This window comes from Lathamus discolor, chromosome 6 (genome assembly GCF_037157495.1).
Source record: "Lathamus discolor isolate bLatDis1 chromosome 6, bLatDis1.hap1, whole genome shotgun sequence".
Taxonomy (NCBI): Eukaryota; Metazoa; Chordata; class Aves; order Psittaciformes; family Psittacidae; genus Lathamus; species Lathamus discolor.
The window spans coordinates 89,838,279-89,860,314 of NC_088889.1; the positions used below are offsets into that span (position 1 = coordinate 89,838,279).

Here is a 22,036-nt window from a genome sequence, read left to right on the forward strand (position 1 = left end):
ACTGGAGTTGTCCCAGTTGGGGTTGCTCAGGAAGCAGCAGTGCATTCTGCTGCAGCCCCCCATGGCTGGGTTGTTGTAAGAGTCAGAAAAACAGTGGAAAACGTACTCTGCTTGGAGGGAAGTGACTGACCAAGCCATATTCCTTGGCATCCCAGCCCCCAGAGATAGTGTGCTTCAAGTTTGAAGGATCCCTGGGAAATGCCGGTCCTCTCCCTGTACTACCTTCATGTTTTAAAACCAAGTTTACTGAAGCCCTGCTTTTTGAAGAGGTCCAATCCTATTATGCCTAAACCAGGACCTCCCTGTGTTATTTTGGGTCATGCACACGTCCTTTCCTTTGGCCATCTGCTGCCTTGGGTTTGGGCTGCACTTAGAAACATTGGCAGAGCAAGATGGGGGTGTGTTTTAACGTCCCGATTCCATTTACACAACTGCAGCAGGGTAGGAACAACGTGCACAGTGTGACCTGGTTTGAGAAGAGCACTTTGTCCAGAGGTAGGCTGCTTGGCTGGGAAATCAGATCCATTGTACGTACAGCCTGGTTGATAAAAGATTAGTGAAAGATGGAGTGAAAAGGGCTTTTATGGATCTTGGGGAATACCAAGTCTGTTCACCTTACCTGTGAGGATTTTGGGAGCAGTTTTCTTCAGTAGAAAGAACAGGTTTTAATATTTCCAATGATTATTCCCATTAAGTTGACTCATTTAAAAACAGCTTTGTGAAACATCAGCAAGTTTGTGTTCACTCATTTATTTCAGCTTTGTCTCCCTTTTGCTTGGGTTACAGAATAATGCAGAGGAATGACTTGGTTTGACACTGTAGGAAATTCAGAATGCTCTTTTTAAAGCTTTGGTTAGGGTTTTTTTGGTGTGTTCTGTATCTTTGCAGGTTGGAATGCATCTCAAGCCTCCCATTTTAGTCAGGGAATGTATGGCATATCATCCAGCGATGAATCTGGATGTGCTGCGTGGATGATTTCTGTAGTTAGAGGTGTTAAAGGAATGTGGTAGACTTCTGTGTTACCCATCAGACGTCACTTGACAACCTGATTTAATACTCTCCTCACACTTCTGTTTTTCTAGTGCTCTTAAGTGAAGGTGGGAGCTGCCATCAGTGTAACCAGGCTTCTGGCATTGCAGTGAATTCTCTGACTATTAAGAAGAGCGTGGGGATCACCTGAGAGAAAAAGTGCTCTTGAACCAAAGCTGAAGGATTCGTTCAGCATTAAATGAGTTTCAGAAATGCTCTGTCTGCTTCAGTGCAATTAGAAATCATGCACTGAAGCTGATATGCTCCACCTTGTCATGTTAAGAGGTGCTATTAGTTCTCTTCTTGTGTTTGAAAGGTCTCTGATTCCCAGTGGAAAGGTGCAGTACACAATTCCCTCTAGATTAAGCAGTTTGCAGGTGCCCTTTCATAATCTGAGAGGTTAGATTGGCTTTTTGAAAGTATCCCATCTTTATTTGAATGTTCTTTCAGTTGAAGACAAATAAATGGGTTCTCCACTTGGTTCCCAAGTGAATCGCTGTCAATATCTAAGTTCTTCCCTTGATATTACTCTAATTTTTCAAATCAGCTTTGGTTTTGTCTACCTCTGTAGGCGTACCCATTGAGTGAGGAAGCAGCTTTTCTATGTGAAGAAATGTGACTAAGAACTGACTGCTGTTCCAAAGAAATGCAAATGATGCAGCTTATTTTGCGTGTCACTCTCTGCCATCACCTGGTCTGCAGTGACACAAAAATCCAGCAACCCCAAAACACCAGACACGCACTTGTGAATGGAAATCATAAGTGTCCAGGTCGGATGGGGCTTGGAGCAACCTGGTCTAGTGGGAGTGGCCCTGCCCATGGCAGGGGTTGGAACTGGACGAGCTTTAAGATCCCTTCCAACCCAAACCATTCCATGATTCTAAACTACCCAGTCTCATTTTTATGCTGGGATTGGTCTTTATCATTTAGGGTAGGCAACAACTCTGCTTTGTAGCTGTGAACTGTATATATACACTTCAAGTCACTAACTTAACCAAACCTATAGACATCTACAGGGGGCTTTTAATATAGCCCAAAATACGGTAAATTACCAGTAGATATGTCTGAAAGACATCATAGCCTGTACTAGAGACAGATGGTGGAGCAGAATCCTGCTTTAGTGATTAACTAAGGCTGGAAATCATTTCCTTGCACTGCAAGCCAGGGTCTTGTGCAGGCAGCCCGGTGCTGTGGATCCTTGCTCAAGCAGATCCCCACACAGTTGCTTCTGAGCAGCCTTGAGGGGACCAGGATCTCCAAATTCTCCGAGCAGCAACAAAGCAGGGCTTAGCAGGTCAGAATTGATCTATTGAGGCCCATCTTACATAAACATCTGAGTTAACTGTCATGTGCTGGGGGATAAGAGATTCTTTGTGCTGCGGCGATACTGTTACTAAGGCAATAACCTTTATGCTAGATCCTTGCAATTAAAACGTTAATGCAGGATGAGGCCAGCATAGAAAGACAGTTATAATACTGTAGGAATTCAGGAGGGAAGTTGCTGGATAAACCAGGTTACTCTCAAGAAGAGTGTTTTGAATTTGCCTTAATCCTCTTGCAGAAAATATGCTGGCAGCTCTTTAATGTAGATGGTTTTATAACCACTGCAGAACTTCAGATGTAAACCAGCAACATTTTAAGGTCCCTTCCAACACAAACCATTCCATGATTAAAGCTCATCCAGCTCCAGCCCCTGCCACAGACAGGGACATCTTCCACTGGAGCAGCTTGCTCCGAGCCCCTGTGTCCAACCTGGCCTTGAGCACTGCCAGGGATGGGGCAGCCACAGCTTCTCTGGGCACCCTGTGCCAGCGCCTCAGCACCCTCACAGGGAAGAGCTTCTGCCTAAGAGCTCATCTCAGTCTCCCCTCGGGCAGGTTAAAGCCATTCCCCTTGGCCTGTCCCTACAGGCCCTTGTCCAGAGCCCCTCTTCAGGTTTCTTTTAGGCCCCTTTAGGCACTGGAGCTGCTCTAAGGTCTCCCCTTAAGGAGCTTTCTCCAGGCTGAACCAGCCCAGCTCTCTCGGCCTGGCTCCACAGGGGAGGTCCTTCAGCCCTGGTTAACCTGAATCTGATTATGCTGTCAGTGTTTTTAAAATGTGAGGCCCAAGGAAGAATTTCAAGCTCTGAAGTGCCTTCTAGAGTTAATAAAGCCAAGGAGAATGCATTGCTGAAAAGCCTAGAAGTGAAAAGAAATAAGCTATATCTGTGAGACCCCTTATTATCTGTGTTTAGATCCTGAATGCTGGTCTCTGTTGGGAGCTGTGAGGTAATGTAGCTCTCTGCCAAAGCAAGCCTGCCCTTCCCGTGCACGGCTGGAGGCAAGGACCCACTGTGGGAGGGCAAGTAGAGGCTTGGAGTAGGATGCAATCCCCTCTTCTTACAGCTTTTCAGAGCAAAAATGCCATGTGCCATTAAAAGCTAAAACTGGTGAACGCTTTAAGTAGTCCTTTGTGTGAAAATGGGAGGAAAATCACCAGAATTAACCTATTTCACATAATTTTGGAGTCATCAGCTTCTTAGTTGCTACTGAATGTAGTTAGGTCAACGGAGATGGAAGAAGTCCTATTCAAAAGGGGCAGGAAATCACATTCTTTGCACAAATGCAGCTGAAGAAAGAGGAGAGCAGAAGGCGCCTGCCTGATCACAGTCCAGTTGCCATCTGTTCTCAGGTGACTGTGGTGGTGTCCCGTTTGTACGCTTATCCAGCTTGGGGTTTAAACCAGTTATGACTCTTCTTCTATAGCTTCTGCTGAAAAGCAGCTTGTTTCTATTAGCATCTCCAATTTATTCATGGTCAATTTATGCCATTAAGTTCTTGCCCCCTTATCCTAAATAGCTTTTCTCCCTCCATAGTGTTATTTAGCAACCTTAAACTGCTCAATCTTCTTTTTGCAAAGATAAACACATAAAATATTCTCTATGCTCAGAAGTGAAGCGTTTCCACATCATTTCTGTTTTGAAATCGTCTGTCTTGGGCTTCATTTCTGGTATGTCAAATGAAATCTGACTAATGCTTTGCAGCAGTGCTCATGTTAGTAATAGCCATATGGGGTGAGTGGCTGGGAGTTATTGCGTGTGTTAGTACTACAGTAAGTTCTCTCCATCTCTGTCACTTGCAGTTGATGCGCCTGTCAGCAGAAGGTGAGCATCAAAGAAATGAGTTTTATTTCTCCCTTAGATTCTTCTGCATTTCTTTATTAGGTAATCTTTGTGAAGGTTGGTCTTTAAGCCAGTTCTTGAGAAACTGTTAGTAAGCTTCCTTGGTGGTGGGAAGTATGATGAAATCTCTTCTTTAGCTGGTTCTTTACATGTTTCAGTTCTTACATTACTCTCTGCTTAGCAGTAACATCCTATTCAGCATCAGAAAATGCTTTGCAGTGCACACACTTCTCCTTTTGACTGACAAATCAGAGAAGGAAATCAGTATTTCTGTCATGGGCTACCTTTTGGTAACCTTGTGTTTTCTTTTTATTTCTCTTTATTCTCATATTTGAGCATATTCAGATATTACAAACATTTGAAGGTTGTGTTTTCCATGCTGTCAAACATCCTGTTATCTGATGCCCTGTTTCTTCCTACTTTAAGTCTATAATAGTCCATTTAATATATTAGGGAGCCTATCTGTGATCATTGGAGCAGAAGTTCTCATTAAGCAGGCTAAATTTAGACACTTTATATAAGAAAGTTTGCAAAAGTAATAGACTAGAGGTATGAGTAATGTCTTTAGGTGAAATAAGGAGCTTGTCTGGTTGGAGCTTCAGGAGCAGCACACTGTGGGAGAATTGTCCTGGGTGATAAATGCATTTGTCCCTTTAGAAATGGAGTGGGATGGGATGGCACATTGGGTTTATGGTGGAAAGGGAAGGATCAGTCCTTGTTTATGGAGAGTCGCCTTCCTTCTGGTCTGCTGGATAAGAGAGAAGGTGGCACTTTTTGTTTAGTAATGTCATTTTGGCCTAAAACCTTGGGGGAGGCAAGACTGGAAGTTAAAGTAGTGTCTGAAAAACTGGTTTTGGAAATTTTTACATGCTCAGTAACTGACCTATTAACAAAGAACTTGATTTCTTCGACCTTGACATCCTGGTTTGAATGTATGGTTCCTTTTTCTTAAAAGCCAGTGTACATTTTGTCAAACTTATGAATTATTCCAACCATTAAATACAAACATGCTGAAGTAAGAGAAGATTTCTGTGTGAGTGATCGGGATGCCAGAGAATTACCTGAGAGAGCACCAAAAAATGTTTAATGACTGTGTAATGACAAACCTACTAGTTTTGTCCCATTGGGATGGGAATTTCTGCATGCTCCTGTGGTGATTACATCAGGAAGAGGTTTGTGTATTGAGAAATGGTGTATTTTAGCTGTCATGCTTGACTGTTATTTGAGGAGGGGAGCGGATTATCAGCTAGGTCTGAGCTCATAGAGGTCTTCATCCAAAGAAAAACCAACCAAAACCTAAACCACCCCCCAACCTATCCACCAAACTTTCTTTTCTTACCAGAGAATGGTATAGTATTCTTGTGAATTTGGAGGCTGAATAGTGGGCTTGTTTGCCTGGGAGCCTGCTTAGCAGTTAAGAATAGTTCTTTATCTATCCCATTAAGACTGTATTATTATACAGAAAAGTGGGTGGTATCCACTTTTACCCTGCTGTTGGCCAACTCCCAGCAAATCCCTACTGATGTTGGAAGATGGAAGAAACACCAACAGATGTTTTCTTGAATGCTGAATTCTATAGTTTTTAAGTCAGTGTGTTGTCTCTTGAAGCTCTGATAACGCTGAGACAGGGTATCCAGCATTCATTGGTGATACTTCTTGATGTTGCAGCCCCACTAACACAAAAAGCCTTTGTTTTCCAGGAACATTGAACCATCTTGGAAAGTTTTCCCAGATGAATTGTTCTGGTTTGTTAATCTCACCCTTGGAGCTTTATCTCTGGTGACTGATGGAGCTCATGGTGCTGGGGGCCTTTCAGAAGACTCTGTGGGAATGGGAGGCTCTGCTCCAAGAAATAATCCAACCTGTTGTATCTTTGTGGTATCTGGTGTGTTAAATAGTGCTTTTGTCTCCCAACAGCTACATCCCCTCGAGTTTCCTCAGAGCTCGAGCAGGCCCGGCCTCAGACAAGTGGAGAAGAGGAGCTCCAATTGCAGCTGGCTCTGGCCATGAGCCGGGAAGTGGCGGAGCAGGTCAGTGCCCGTGTAGGTTTCCAAAGTGTCCGTGCTTTTCTAGTTGAGCTACAGTGCTGTTTTTCTCAATGGCAGCTTGGCTTTGCTCCAGGTGGAATAGGGGGAGAGAAAAAAAAAGCCATTTTGGAAGATGTTACTCTTTTGTGTTCTTTTGAAATCTCTTTTTAAAGTAACTTCTGCCTCCGAGCTGTTGAGACTAGTGGAAGATGACAGTCGCTTTGCAAGAAGACTTTGTGTGGGAGGATGTTAATCATCACATTACTGAAGATGTTTTCAGTTAGGAAGAACTGAAAACATGACTAGTCCTGAAAACCTTCATTAATGGGGCCAGCATAAGGAATGTCAGTGAATTCTGATTAGAATGAGATTTTGAACAATCTGTTCATTTGCTAAGATTGGAACAGAAAGGTGACAAAAAGTACTAAAGTACATAAAGAACCTGATTTAAAGTAACTTAGCTCCTCATCTATCAGGATATATAGGTATCAGTAACATAATATGGGTTATATTGCTGTGTTAATTCTTAGGAGATTCCTTCTGAAGTTTGGAGTAAATGCTGGAATTGTGGATAAAGTTTACTGCATGTTAATATATATAACCAAGTTGTTGAATCTCAGCTATGAGTGAAGATTCAAGCTGGCTATGCTGTGTATCTGTGATATTTTAGTCTTCCTGTGACAACTTTAGCTTACTGCTGTGTGTTAAGTATTAGTACCTCTGTGCTTGGCAACTATCACCCAGTAAACTTTGTCACTATGGAGCAATAAAGAGAATAAGAATCAGAACCTGATCAGTTGAAATAGCTTAACGTAATCGCAAGGGAAATACCAAGTGGGGAATTAGTCAACTTCTGAAAGCTGTGATGCAAACCAAGATATTTAAAGTAGTTGAATGTTCCCCAAACATGGTAATTGACAGATGTTTAAAACCTACAAAATAGCTGGTTGAATTCATGTAGTGTTCTTTGTAACTGTTGCTTCAGGTGTGAAGGGAAGCTGACAAAAGCCAGGAAGATTGAAGTGTAAATCCCTATGTCCTTCAGTGGTGATTTGAATGCTTAGAAACATCATGGTGGTTTAGAGATGGGATATTTACTTTAAGTTCTGTGGTATTCCTAGCATTCTGACCCTAACTATTCTATGATTCTATAAGTCTAAGAACATTCAAGTTACAGCTTTCCCATTAGGTGTAAAACAATACAAGGGTGAGCTTCAGTTAGCCAAATGGTTGTGATCACACTGCCATGCTGGTGTTGCAGGGTCAGCGTGCTCCTGACCTCTGTTTGAAGCAGGAATCACAAATTCCACTCCCCCATTTGTGTTATGTCCAAGTTAGAGCAAATATTCCCAGTGATCCCACTGTGCGTGCCTGCGGTGCGCGTCGCTCTGAGGGTGGCAGGGAATACTGCCCAGGCCTTCCCTGGCAGAGTCCTGCCATGGGGGCCAGGCTCTTGGAGGGAGCACACAGCACAGTCTAGGCTAATGGTCTATATCAACAGTGTTGATTTCCTTTGCAGGAGGAGCGCCTCAGACGCGGAGATGATCTGAGATTACAGATGGCTCTGGAGGAGAGTCGCAGAGACACAATTAAAATTCCCAAAAAGAAGGAGGTAGTGCCTTCGACTAAGAAATTCCCGGTTATGCTGCCAAAAGCTGAAATACAGTAACACAAAAATAGCTTAATACTGAGCTCTTTTATGCTTTTGGGAAATGGCTTTGTTGTGTAGCTTAAAGCTTCTTCCATGCGGGTTAAATTTCAGACTATTAGTCAATGCAGGTGTGTAAAAGGAAAAACTAAAGAATTGCTTCTTCACTCTCAGGGGTTTTGTACTTGGGGTTGCTAATGCTCTTGATTAAAGCTCAGATTATTCCTGCCCTCAGCATACCACTTTGTTGGACCTAATGGATGCCCTGCCCTCGTCGGCACCGGCTCCACAGAAAACAGAGCCTTGGGGACCTCCTGCTGTTGCAAACCAAACTGATCCCTGGGGAGGATCCACAGTTGCAGCTACTGCCTCTGACCCATGGCAATCATTTGGTAAGAATAAAGTGCCAGAAGGAATGCTTAGTGGAGTTTCTTGCTTTTTAATGTTGAGCTTTATGAAGTTTCTCAATGTACAATGCCATGCTTGATAACAGCAGTGTGTTAGTCCATTTTGATTGTTTCCCATAACTCTGGAACTAATGTTTCCCTAACTCATTTCCAAGCAGAAACAAATAGAAGTTGCACTCTTTTGAAGCAGCTGGGTTTTGTGTATGCATTTTGAATCTTAACAAAGAAGAGGACGAGTGAAGTGTCTGTATTCTTTGTAGAGCAAAAACAACTGGAGGGATACTCGTGCTTTTCCAGTTGTGTCCAGTGTCATGGGGTTAGGCTCTTGGCAGTATTTAGTGTAGTACTTAGGCTGGGTGCGGTGGTTGGGAAAGCCATAGGTCTGCATTACTGTGTCTTTAATTGCTCACAGTGAAATGTGATGTGTATGCCATCAGAACCAAACGGATTAAATTGTTTAAATTGAGATTTTTATACTAAAGAAACAAAAAAAAAAAGAGATTACCACTTTAAATACTCACTGTTTTATAAGCTTTTTGATACTAAGTTCATAGAATCTGTTTCTGAAGTGGAAGATCCAGATCAAAGAGCCATTAAGTCCACTATTTTTGTGTGTCTGCTTTTGCGTTCATGTTTTGCTGCCTTTGTAGTGTGCTGGTTTCTGGGTTAGCCAAAGTCTGATCAAGGAGTTACTCCTTTGCGTACATAAGTTGATGGCTCCTCATAGGATGTATTTAACTTACTACATCTGTGGAATTGGATCTGTTTTTATGTTGGCTTTTGGAAGCTTTTCATGAAGACTAACAGCTTAGTTCTGTCACTTTTGCTTCAGGCTGGTGATTCTACAACCTCTGCTATAAAGTGCTTCAGAGTGCATTAGCATTCAGCACATCACCCTCCAGATTCCTGATGAAAAAGTTGAAGCTTAATAATAAAATGCATTACTTTTTCTTCCCCTCCTCGTGGTGGCATTAAAGACACCTACATGGCTGCTGGAACAACTGCACTTCATTGTTTTAAACGTAGCCTGTTTCTATTATGGTGATAAATTGCGAGCATGAAATCAGAGACAGTCCAAGCTTAGGGCCCTGAGGCTGTTCAGTGTGTTTTTCTGTGGTTAAAAACCAAAATCCACCATCTTCAAATGCTGTGCTCAATCTGTCATCCTCTGACAAGACTTTCCTTCCTGTAGCATTTCCTCTCGGTGGCTCCCAACTTTATTAATGGCATAGAACAACCCCTTGTTGCAGCTTGCTGGTGTGTTGGCTCCCAAGGAATAGTCTTGAAGGTGTAAGATTTATGGATTTGCTAATAAAAGAGTGGCTTATTTAACTGCGTTTCTCAAATCCTGCCTGTGCTTTGGCAGTTCAGTGCTAATGGAAGCTACGGGAAGGTGTCTTCCCAAGTGCTTTAATTCTGTGCACTCTCTTTATGAAAGAAAAGACATTCCTGAAAGCTTCTATTTATGCAAAGTGCTGTCATTGGCATTTCTTGTGTGGCTTTGCTCATAACTCAGCACTAAGGGCAGATAAAGGAAGTGTAAGTACAGATGCGGGAATAGTTGGGCTTACTTGGAGAATTGTAGCATTTCCTCATCCAAAGCTGTAGCGAGACAATGCTGCCTGTTGATGAAACAAAGACCAAAGTGGCATATTGATGAAACAGTTCCGAAGTGGCAAATTGGAGTTGTGCCGCTGTATGTAGCATTGAATTGGTTTTCAAGACTTGTGATGCCAAGGGGGTGTTTGTATGTAGTTTTAAAAGATAAACCAGTATTCGGTTGTAACTGGAAACCCTCATGGTGGTTAAAGATAATAGCTGTGTACTGCAGGGGTAATTCTGGCCTGCTCTTGGGTTATACAGCTCTCATTTAGTAATTAAACCATGACTGGGAGAGGTTTCACTGGGAAGAGGAAATGGGTTTGACTTGAAGGGAATTGATCACTGTAGAGTTGTGCACTGTCAGTACTGGCTTCTCACTCCTCCACTCTGATGGCTGAAGAGGGGCAGCAGCTATGGATGATGTAGGAACAAAGCAAGAATGATACCTTCCAACATAGACCTGGCCCACCTAAAATGTGGTTTGCTTCAGTGGTCCTGGGTTAAGCCAGAATAGTCCTGGATAAGCCAAAATAGTTTCATGTAATGGTAGAAGGAAGAAGAGGTCACCTAAGCTGAAATGTGATAAATTAATAGTGGGAGGAAGGAGATAAAACTGGCAGGAAATTGTGTATAGAGACAAGTTTTGTTCTCTTTCCTTCCCTTCCCCTTTTACTGCTTTAATTTGCCACTTTGCGCAAGGAAGCCCTAACCTTGAGCGTGACCTGAAGCAGTTTGGTAATGTGAATTTGTAGGAGAGAAGAGCTGTCAGCATCTCCCAGTAAAAATGGGAAATCTCAACAAGTAGGCATTAGGTTTAAAAGAAATACAGGCAGGGATAGCAGTGGCCAGCTCAGATCTGTGGCAGGAGGAGTGCTTACAGAGGGGAACAAAAAAGCACGACTAGTTCAGGGAAGCTTGTTATATTTTGGGAAATAAAAGTGTAGTTAAAAGAGTTTGAAAACCATTCCCTTTGAATCTTACAGATCTCTTTGTCCGAGTCTTAATATTGTACAGTTCATACCTTTTACATACAGGCCTTTTAGAAACCTTCTTTCCCATGAGGTCATAAACATACCCTTTAATTTCCTTCACCTTCAGTCAGATATTTCTGTTGTGGTGACAGTGTAACAAAAGCAAGTTTATTTTCTTGTTAGAAGTGCAGATTGTTTATTACGTTTTATTATGTGTTCAGTTTCAAATAGGAGATTTGTTTTATTCATCTGCCTTGCACAGTTTACTTGTGCTTGTTGTTCAGTATGTGTGACAAGTGCTGAGACTTATCAGTATTCCTGATGCCGAACTTATTAATACTAGACACTTACTGGTGTCTAGTATTAATTGGCAGGAAAGGCTTGTAAAATAGATTAATCTCCAAGGGAAGCTTTCCAAAGTGAAACGGGACTGACTTGTGTTCCTGCTGCTTCTTCTGCAGGTGCCAAACCAGCTGCTTCTGTTGACCCTTGGGCAGCACCAACAGCATCCACAGCTCAGACTCTGTCCAAAAATGTTGACCCTTGGGCTCCTGCTCAGCCATCTTCTACTGCAGCAAAATCTTCAGTGGATCCTTGGGGACCAGCACCTGCAAACAAACCTCTCTCTACTTCTGGTGAGAAACAATCTCATCCCATATCCATATTTGAGTGATGAAGGTGAAATGCAAGTTATTTTCTTGCATTGGATAGTTAAAAGAAATAATGTGCTGAACAGTTTGCAGAAGTGGTCTGTAAAATAAATGGCAGTTGTAATAGCTGCCTGCATAAAGAACTTCAAATGTAATAATTCTGACTTAGAGCTCTGAATTTGTGTTGCTGCTTCCTGCTCCTGTCCCTTTTACGTTCTTTTCTTGATATCTGTGGACGCATGCTGAGCACTTGACTGCTGCTGCCGTTGGGTTTTGAAATGGGTTTTATCTTTAATGAGACAAGGACTTAATTTCTGGAAATGAATGATACTGTAATTTTACCTTTCATTATGATAAATGGCTCTGAGATGGATGGCTCTGCAGATGTAGGTTGACAGGTTGAGCATCTCCATGTTCTGAGGAGACTTTTAGAGGTGCAAATGAAGATTTGTTACTTCAGACTGAGGGTGTGAAAGCTATCCCTGTGCCCTTGTGTAGCAAGATGCAGAAGGTGCTGATGTAATTGTCTGTTCATGCTCCGTAACTAATGCAACCTTGATGAGTCCTAATACCTGGTATTTTCATGTTGGCACTGCGGCTGAATGCATCCTGAATGCATTTGCTGTTGGTCATTCATATAACAGACAAAGGAAATCTGAGGACTGCAGAAGTTGTCTAATCAGCTTTTCACTGGGCAAAGGGCAATAACTGGATCAGTATGAGAATGGTTCTTTAACTATGATGGGTCTTTGTTCTTGATACCAAGTACGGTTATTACAATCTTCACTTGTGCTCTTGGAGTTTTTTCTGTGTTCTTTATGGTGCTAAATTTGTACCTTTGTGTGCTTGAAATGTGTTGAAGGTTAAATCAGAAAAACGTTTCAGCTAATAATAATTTAAAAACCAAAGCAAACTGTAAAGCTTTTCAGGAGTGTGATTGCTGATGATTTAGGTGTGGGTTTTCTTCCTCCATTCTGAGGTAAGGATGTGTCCACCTTTGGAAAATGTAATATTTTCACTGGTTGCAAACTATGGGCAAGTTCTGGTGCTTTAGCTAACAGGGCTTTTCCATCTCTACATGGCACAGATAACCTTTGCTATTGCATTCCTCCTCCCTTTAACTTCAGCAGCATATATCAAATCATCACTTAAGTTGTAGCGATGCTACATTTGTCTTTGGAGCTATATTCAGAAGTGTGTTCTACTTGAGGGCTGATTAACACACTTTATAGTCTAGGCTGTAAATTCATCACTGGTTCTTCTGCAGTGATATTTACCTGCCTATGCATCTCTAGTGCAGACGCTCGGTAAAACCCCAGCAAGCTGAGTGTACCTTACATTAAAACTTCAAAGCACACTGCTCTGCATTAGTTGGCTAATACTGTAGGAAAGGACAGTGTTCTCACATAATCTTTCTTCCCTGGTCCTGAGTAAGAGTAGGAGCACTCCAGCTGATCTGAACTGCTGCCCTGGAACCTGACAGAGTGGTTTCTTGGTACACAAATGGGCTACAAATTGCTTTTGGTAGGATCAGATGTGTGATACAACTGCAGATCTGTTAATGACAGGGCTGTCTTGTTTTGAACAGGAAGTACATCTTTTGACCTCTTCAGTAATTTGAATGGTACAGTTAAAGATGATTTTTCTGAATTTGACACACTTCGAACTTCCAAAAAGCCAGGTATGAATCAAATTCTCAGCATGTGGACAGTTTGGGTCATAATCTCAGCAACAGATGTCTCTACTCTTAAATCTTACTTCAAACAAAATATACTTTCACAAAGGAAGAGATTAAAGCTGGTGATAATGCAGCAGTAAAAACCTGTTGTTAACATTTTGGCCTGTGCATGAACTTATGGGGAATGGGCCTTTTGCATTGTAAGCCAGAGAATTCACTCTGTAACCTTTTGCTGCATTGACCCAGAAACTTGTTGGATGCTGTAAATTCAGAAGACAAACATGTTTGGAGTATGGCTCAGAGAGTCAAACTGAACAGTGTTCACTGCATTTCTCAAACATGTAAATTCCAGTGCATAACAGTAGTAGGAAGATGAGAAAATACACTTCTATGAATGCTTAATTTGTTATTTGCTTATTAGTCTCTAAAATAAAAACTGCCAGACCATAACGTTGAAATGTACTTTCAGGATGGTTCTGCCTGAGAGGATGGTGACTAATTTAAGGCTGGGCTAAGCTTTTTTAACACAAAAGAGACAACCTGGGTGGAATCTAGCTAGGAAGGGTGCAGCAGTGGTGTAGTGCAAGGGCAGAAGCCAAGGCTTTTGAATCTCTTGGAGACTTAGTCCCATCTGTTGCAGCATAGCTGTGAGGATATCCATCAGGGCAAATCAGGTAGCGCCTTCAGTAGCACTGCAACTCTAACTGTAGCTTCTTCATACTCTTCTAAAGGACATTGCCTGCTTGCATGCTGTAAGGATGTAACATGTACTGAAACATTTAAATCTGACTAACACAAATGTTAGATATTAAAACATTTCCACTGTGAGACTTCAGGGTTTTCTTTGCTTGACTGTGTAGGTTAATAAGTTTTGTTTTTCTCTTTGTGTTGTTTCAGCTGAATCAGGTTCCACTTTGCCGTCTCAGCATAGCGGTACCACAAGTCCTGATCTCTTTGATTCCCAGCACTCGAGCATGACATCAGGCAAGCAAAGTGCAGCTCGGAAAACCCCTGAGTCTTTTTTGGGCCCCAATGCTGCTTTGGTGAACCTGGATTCACTGGTGTCTAAGCCACCACAACCTGTTACTTCACTGAATCCATTCTTGGCACCAGGTTTGTGTCTGCACATTCCTTCAGTTTTCTGTTTTAACTTTCCCTTCCTGTAGGAAAACTCTGCATAACTCAGTCCTCTTTGATTTAATATAGACTGGTTTGGGCTTGTTTTTCTTGATTGCTTCAGCCAGTAGATCATGACTGAGAGCAGGAGGGTGAGGCAGGAGGGTTTCAAGGTATGCTGCTGGACCTTGAAAGCAGTTTCTTCTCTTGCATCTTGTCTGCTGGCTGAGCTTGGTTCAAACAGTTTCTCTTCCACTTTTGCCTTTGCTCTCTCAAAATGATCTGTGTTAGAAGGCGGCTTTGGGTTATTAAAAATGGCTGAGCTAAAGCCGATTGATTGTCAGAACAGGTAAGATGTGAACGTGTGCCAGCAGAGGATCCCTTGGGAAAGCCATAGGTAGTGGGTTCTTGTCAAGCAGGTAGGAATTGCTCTTTTGTTTGTGCTACGACTGGCACAGTAACATCTCTGACTGCAGCCTGAGGTTCCAGATAGCAAACCCTGCAGTATAATTTGGTGGGTTTCTGGTTTGGCTGTCTTTAAACCAGCATAATAAGCCAGTTGTATCATAGAATGGTTTGGGTTGGAAGGGACATTAAAGCTCATTGAGTTCCAACACCCTGCCATAAGCAGGGACACCTTCCACTAGAGCAGGTTGCTCCAAGCCCCTGTGTCCCATCTGGCCTTGAACGCTGCCAGGGATGGGGCAACCACAGCTTCTCTGGGCACCCTGTGCCAGCGCCTCAGCACCCTCAAAGCTCTCAAACCTTTGATCAAAGCACTCTCTGAAGAGAATAGCCTTTGTAGTTCTCCTGTAAGTTGCCCCCTGTTAGAAATGGGGCTACTTCACCTGTAGCAGATTTAAATAGTGACACTAAACACGTGGACGATGTATGTGGTTTTTAAAAGCTATTCACAGGCATTGAAATTTCTGTGCAACACTCGCATGATGAAATACTTTAAAACACTAGTTCAGTGTTTATTTTCTTCACTTTTCCAGTGGAAAAACCCAGCAGTTTATTAAACTCCTTGAGTAGGAACCCCCCCTAGTAATTCTGAAGAGCCTTGGCAGTGCTCAGCCAGAGGAAGTCTGTGTATCTGCCATTACCGGTTACTACACAAAGTTTATGAGGGGTCACTGGGCCATCCAAATAACACTACACATGTACGGTAAAAGGAATTTGTAGTGTTGGCAGCAGTCCAGAGAACCTCAAAGGCTGGGAAAGTTACTCTCTGCTTTTTCTAGCACCGCTGTAATTCGGAAACAACTTGTTTACTTTATGAATTCTTGTCAAAACTCAGTGCCAGCAACATGTACAGCTTCAAAATGGAGCTGACTGCATGGGATCACAAAGCAAATGCACAGATCTGCAGTAGCAGATTGCAGTAATGGAGAGCAGAGAGCCTGCAGTTCTCATCTATAAGGCACGTTTAATGTCATGGTTAGGCATCTTCCAGATAACCAGATTTGGAACCTCTCCCTCTCTCCAGTGACTGCTGTCAGAGGTGGAAACTGCTGATCAGCAAAGGGGTATTTTGTGCAGTTACAGATTCAAGGAAATGGGCTGTAGTCATGCACCAGTGCAGCCCCAGCCTGCTGAATGGCATCTACTCGGGTTTCTCTGCCTGGAGTTTTGAGGCTGGGAACACGTGGGGATGTACAGAAAAGCCCATCTCCAAACCTCATGTTCATGGAGGTGTGATCTCTTTCCCTCTTCCTCCTTCTCTCAAAACTAGGCGCTGCTACAGCACCAACTCCAATCAACCCCTTCCAAGTGAATCAGCCTCAGCCACTTACTCTAAATCAGATGAGAGCGAGTCCCGTGATGGGAACCAGCCCTTCTTTCAGTGCTGTGCCACCGATGAGCATGGAGCCAATACCTCTGTCTTCCATGGCCCCAGTGCCTGTGGGAATGGCACCGATACCAGCTATGGGCACTGTGGCATCTCTAACAAGGATGGGCCAGGGTCTTAACGTCAGCATTGCAGGATCAATGACCCAACCTCTTCACAGTACAGGAATCCCGCCGTCAGCATCCCAGTCTACAAATACAACTAACCCTTTTCTCCTATAAAGACCCAACTAAAGGAACTTTCTTTTCATAGTGTTTCCAGGCTGAAGTCTTTACAGCAAAACGAACGTGGCCTGTGTGGACTGAACGGTGTGTAAGAGACTTGGAAGTAGATTTGCAGTTTACAGTTATGATCTTTGAAGAGTTGTCTCTACTTACCAGTTAATCTAAATCTAGTCTTTGCTACAGATGGTACCTTACTTTGGCTTGTTGAGCATTATGTGAAATGTTCAGACTTTTCACCAAAGTTAGATTCTGCCCATTTTGTTACTTTGTTAATCATTTCAATACACTTTCTAGGGAGAACCTGCCATTTTAAAACTCCGTTGGCTATTTTGTAGATGTCAGATGATGTGCTGGATCCTGAAATTACTCTTTACCTGCATCTGTCACTTCCTAAGCCCATACGATAGACCTGAGATTCAGAGTGCTAGTGAATGTTTTGCACATAACTACACACAGTTCTAGACTGTTGGTTCACCCATAGTCCTTACTCTTAGAAGAGAACGATTGCGGAGGGCCCAGGTGGCTGGTTTTTATGCATTAAACATTGCAACGCAAAAATGGCACTGCTTTCGTTTCAGAGGCTTGCCTGAGAAAGCAAGCTTGTCTCAAAAGGAAAACAAAAAACCCACAAGGCAAATCCAGACAAAACCCCCCAAGAACCTTCTCAAGTTGTCGAGTATAACGTGTGCTGTCGTATGCAGTGTTGAATTTGTACACTACTCTCTAAGGACTCGTGAGGAACTCTCTGTGAGTGGCATGCTGCACTCGTGCTGAGTGAGTGTCCTGCTCTGTGCTTGTCCAGTACCAGCTTCGTTTGGAAGTTTATCATGTGTATTTTGTTCTTTATTTGACTTACAATGTGAGTTGAAAGAGGTAAAAAAAAAACCAACCTAAAAGAAATACAGTGGGACAACTTGGAATCCAATTTCACCGGGGCAAGCTTTAAAACTAATTCAGGCTTAACCTTGCTATATGCAGTTACTCTTGTATACTTTTGCACATATTTTGTTTAGTACAGTTTCATATTTTGAGTTTGCAGAGTTACCTAATAGTCCTTTTTTTGCTAATTTTTATAATGTGGTTCTTATTTAACTGTCTGGTTTTGATAGATTTATCAAGTCTGGCGGAAAAATTAAGATATTGGCAAATGTCATTTTTATGGTTAATGCCCTCTTATTTATGGTTTTAGCTCTTTGTTTCTGTAAAGAGAGTTTAAAAGGGAAGATTAACACTAAAATATTTACTTTAAATGAAGTATTCATAATGCAAATCAAAGCAAATTCTCGTGACTAATTATTTTTAGATGAATTGAATTTGAGCGTAACATGATTTCCGACTACATTAAAAAGGAAAAAACACTAAAGTCGCCTTTTTCCCTTGATTTGTTCCCGTTTTCCCATCTCCAAACCGGACATTGGGCCTTTATGAAGATCACAAGAGAGAGGCTCTTTTTCTTCTTGTAATAACTTCTTGAGATGTTAAAAACTCCTAATGTACAAACACGGCTCCTTAATTTTATTGACTAATATTTCCTTATGGAAGGTGCACTCCATATTAATAACCGGTTCCATTGACAGCTGTTAATTGTAAAGGCTGAACTATACCTTTTAACTTGCATGTCTGGACTCCTCGGCACTAAACCACACTCAGGTTTCAGCCAGTGTTCCTGGTGGAAACCTGGTGTTCTCAGAGATGGCAACGCTTGAGCTCTGCTGTCAGTGCAACACCTATATCCACAGAGCGAGCAGAAAGAGATGTCCTGGTGCTCACTGCTGCAGTGAGGGCATCTTTGTGAATGAACTGATGCATCTTGGTGGCCTTTCCCTAACTAGAAGAAGGGGAACAAGCGAAAAAAACCCACCCCTAAACCAAACAAAGAAGCTGAGAGAAATTGCCAGGGTTGTGTGTTGTGGTGTAATGATGCTGTGTGGGGCTGTGCGTGTCCAGCGCAGGGAAGAGGCACTGGTTAACGTGGAAGAGACTGAGTTAAGCCTTTTGGTGGGTAGGGGAGGCTGAAAGACTATCAAATCTAGGGTACAATCAGATTTTAGCTGTGTAGGTCAGTGTAGCTCTGTTAGTGTACGGAATGCTCAATGTGTGGATGTTTCTATGCAGATTGTTCTATCCTCTTGAGTACTATGGAATTTGCGAGTAGGATTCAGAATATTCATCTGTACTTGGTTTTTTTATAGGAGGAAAGAGAATTGCTGTCCACACCCAGTATGTCTTTAAAACAAAACCCCATTCATGTTGCCTTTCAGAATAAGGAAAAATACTTTACTTTTTTTTGTGGTGGTGAAGTTATTGAAAAGTGTAGACCAGGAAGGGTGTGATTCTTGTGGATGGGAAGGAAAAGCGTTTTCCAGTTGATCTGTGGCAAGATTTCTCCATCATCGTTTTCCCGATTTAATTTCATCCACAGTGCAGTTGAGGTCACTTGATGTCACTTTGTCACCTGAATGCGTTTAGATGGAGCTCTGTCTCTTCAGCCCTAAAGTTGTAACCCCATCCTCTTGTTGAACACTGGTTTTGGAGGCAGGATGGGGTTGGTAGGAGGTGTTTATAGGGATGAAGTCAGCTGCAGTTCAGAGTTGTGCTCTAATATCAGGAATGGATGAAAATGTGCTGTTTGATAGAGCCCTAGCTTAAGGAAACTGGGGAATGGCAAAGGGTTGATTTACAGTAAGAGCTGGATTAGTTTTACATCATATATATATATAGATACACAAATATCGCACAATAAACCATGATGGAGCGCTCTGAAGAGTCATTAGCCTGGCCTGTGGTGCTCTAGAGCTTGAGGCTGAAGGCTTGACCATGACAAGACACCCAGCCTGGTGTGAGGGTTGAGACAGGAGCTGATTTGCAGAGGTTTGGTAGATCTGCAGCTGCTTTGGTTCTTGGGCTAGAGCTGTGCCCATGGGCAGCAGTGGGGTGCTGCAGGGGATGTCCTGGCCAGGTGATGCTTCAGTTGTGTGCAGAATGGTAAATCCTAACTGCTCTCCGGAAGAATTCTTCCTCCCTCCTCACCCTCCCACTTCTTCTTGCATGGAGGACGTGTGCGTATCCCATTCCCATCTGCTCTGGTGTATTTCTCCAAATGCATTTCCCTTTTTCCCCCTTCTTTTTCTCACTTGCAAAATATACTAAAAGTGCTTTGGATTTATCAAATGTTAGTAGCCCGGAATAGCCTTACTGGTCAGATTGACCAAAGAGAAAAGTGTGAAATATTTTATAAAAAAGGAAAGAAAAGGAAAAAAAAAAAAAAAACCACCCCCTTGGCATAACTTTAACACCACCCCCACCCCCAGTAAGCTCAGTTATTTATTCAGTTTTATACTCCAGAGAAACTAAACTCCATGGAGGGGACAGGGAAGGAAAACCATGGTGGTGGGTTGTGGTGTTTACAGTCTTTCTGAAGCCCCGTAGCTCAGACAACTCTTGTTCTCCATCTTCCCTTTTGCTGTTACAGATTCTAACATGTACTGTATGTATTAATATTGCACAGACTCGTGGAGAAATAGATGGGTTTATTTTTCACAGCAGAATCTCACAAGACTTCGCTTCCTTTCCTGTTACAACTGAAATCGTCACCAAAACTGGTTTCATAAGCCCGGGAGCCGGCTGCTTTCTATGAATTTGTGCTGACTATTGACATTATTTACTGTATAAATAATTTATCATTTGTACTATTGTATCATAATGTCTGTATCTTTGTGTCATGGTTTGTTTTCTTTCTTTCTCTTCCCCCCCCCCCCCCCCAGCAATGTCACAAATGTGATATTTAATGCCATCAGAACAGTGGAAAGACGAGGGGTTTGTAGGTGACTGGTCAGAATTAAAACTGTATTGCTTATATTCCAGCCGTGTTGCTTTTTCCAGACTCTGCCTAAGTGTTTTATGATCCCATTGGAAAAACTGTCACTGCCATGCTTGAGTTCTCCAGAAAGCTCATGGATTGCTTGAGGTGATTTAAGGTTTGTGCTAAAAGGCCTGGGGTGCTTGGAGAAACGGAACCGTTGTGGGGAGTGATGCTTCTTGTACATTGTCAATGTGATTTCTTGGATGCGTTCAGCGCTTTCCTGGGGCAGGCCTGCTCTTGCTGTGAGAAAAGAGGGTTTCTTATAGATCACTTAAATCGGAATCAGTTGAGACCTTACTAACTCAATAAAAATGAAGACTTGTTGTGTTGCAGGTGACTGAATTGCTTCTTTAAACAGCGCTTCCGGAGGGATGATCGAGTACGGGCTCGGTGGAGGCTTCCGTATGTATGTCAAGGCAGGAGGCTGGGGAAGGAACGACTTCTAGAGCTCATGGAATAAGGGTTGGGGAGCTGGGACAGAGCTGGCTTTGGGAGTCTTTGCATCCCATTTGCAGCAGCTCAGTCTTGCCCTTCCCACTGATCCAGTGGCCTTGCGGATGGGGTACCCAGGAGCCTGTCTCCAGGTGGGAAGTGATTCCAGCTTCTCATTGTGGATGGTTTAAACTGAAGGGCACTTCATTAGGAGGCTGCTTCAAGAGGTACCTCTGCAGAGCCCCTCTGGGCTTCCTATAGTTATGGTTTGCTGCCAATCAGACTGATCCCTAATCAAACCCTTCACTTAGTGCCAAAACCACAGTGGTGGCAGGGACCTGCTGTCGGAAAAGCAGCCGCAGGGGGAAAACCCATCCATCTGGGTTTCAATTCGATTCATTTTGCTTCTGCATTTGGGCTGGTAAAGAAAACAGCAAAACTTCCTTTGCAGGGCTGGCAGCCCAGGCACCTGCTGCTTTTTGTACCTCTCCTTTTCCAGAAGGAGGCATCTTCTGTGCATGAGTGAGTATTGCTGCTCTGGGTGATCCATACTCCACCGTTTGATTCTGGCCTCATGTTAAAGTAAAGCTGCTCACTGCAGGAAGGGTTCAGAGTGGAAACGACTCTGATTCTTAATACTCCTTTAGAGGAGGTGGCTGCTGCAAGCCAAGGGGTTGCTGGAGGGAGTAGGAGCTGATAAAGCCCGTTGGGAGGTAGGTCTGGCTGTGGCTGAGCCTTCCTCTGGCCTTGAGCAAGCTGCTCTCCCCCTGTCCTGGGTTTCCTCTTCCTCTCCTGTGAAGTGAGGTGGGATTTCCCTGCCTTTGCAGTGGAAAAGGGCTCTCTGGATAAAGTGTGATCCAGAGGCTTGTCCTCCCCTGCACTGGTGCTGCCCAGGTGGGTTTGCTGAACACATTCATTGCCGTTATCTGTTGTTTGTGCTGGGCTGAGTGGTGCAGCTCTGCTCCTCTGCTTGTTTGAACTGAGGGACAATGGTTGGGGCCAGCTCCTACTATGGCGTTGGCAGGACTTCTACAACCACCTGCAAGCTACCTTTCAGAGAACCAATGTGGTTTATGCAGCCTCGTGTTGAAAGCTTCCACCTTTTCCAGTCATCCACTTCCAGGTGACCTCCTCCCTGTCCTGTGAGCTGGGACACAGGGTTTTGCAAAGACGGAGGTTTGGGAGCTCGGGATTAGGGATAGCAAGGAGCTGGTGGTTTACACAGTGGTAGCAATCCTGTCCCTTCATGCTTTGCTGTCAATCCATCATACCCTGTTATCGTTGGAGATTGGAGTATCCGTGAGTGGAAGTTCCCTTTGGAGCTTCACTCCTGCCCATTATCCATGAGGGTGGTTGATCACCAGCACTCTGATGGGGA

General features: G+C 43.2%; 1 protein-coding gene across 4 annotated transcripts in view; it reads left to right on the forward strand.

The window, feature by feature from the left end:
• Positions 1-20,556, forward strand: part of EPN2 (epsin 2) — a 45,703-nt gene extending 25,147 nt beyond the window's left edge. For 2 of the 4 annotated variants that reach the window (XM_065684730.1, XM_065684731.1), the window contains exons 3-9: positions 6,107-6,219; positions 7,736-7,828; positions 8,100-8,256; positions 11,306-11,479; positions 13,083-13,175; positions 14,070-14,285; positions 16,024-20,556. In XM_065684730.1, coding sequence (XP_065540802.1) covers positions 6,107-6,219; positions 7,736-7,828; positions 8,100-8,256; positions 11,306-11,479; positions 13,083-13,175; positions 14,070-14,285; positions 16,024-16,361 — 1,184 coding nt within the window. In that variant the 3' untranslated portion in view covers positions 16,362-20,556. The remainder of the gene's footprint in view (positions 1-6,106; positions 6,220-7,735; positions 7,829-8,099; positions 8,257-11,305; positions 11,480-13,082; positions 13,176-14,069; positions 14,286-16,023) is intronic. The other 2 variants (XM_065684733.1, XM_065684732.1) reach the window with 2 other exon arrangements.
• The last annotated feature ends 1,480 nt before the right edge of the window (positions 20,557-22,036 follow it).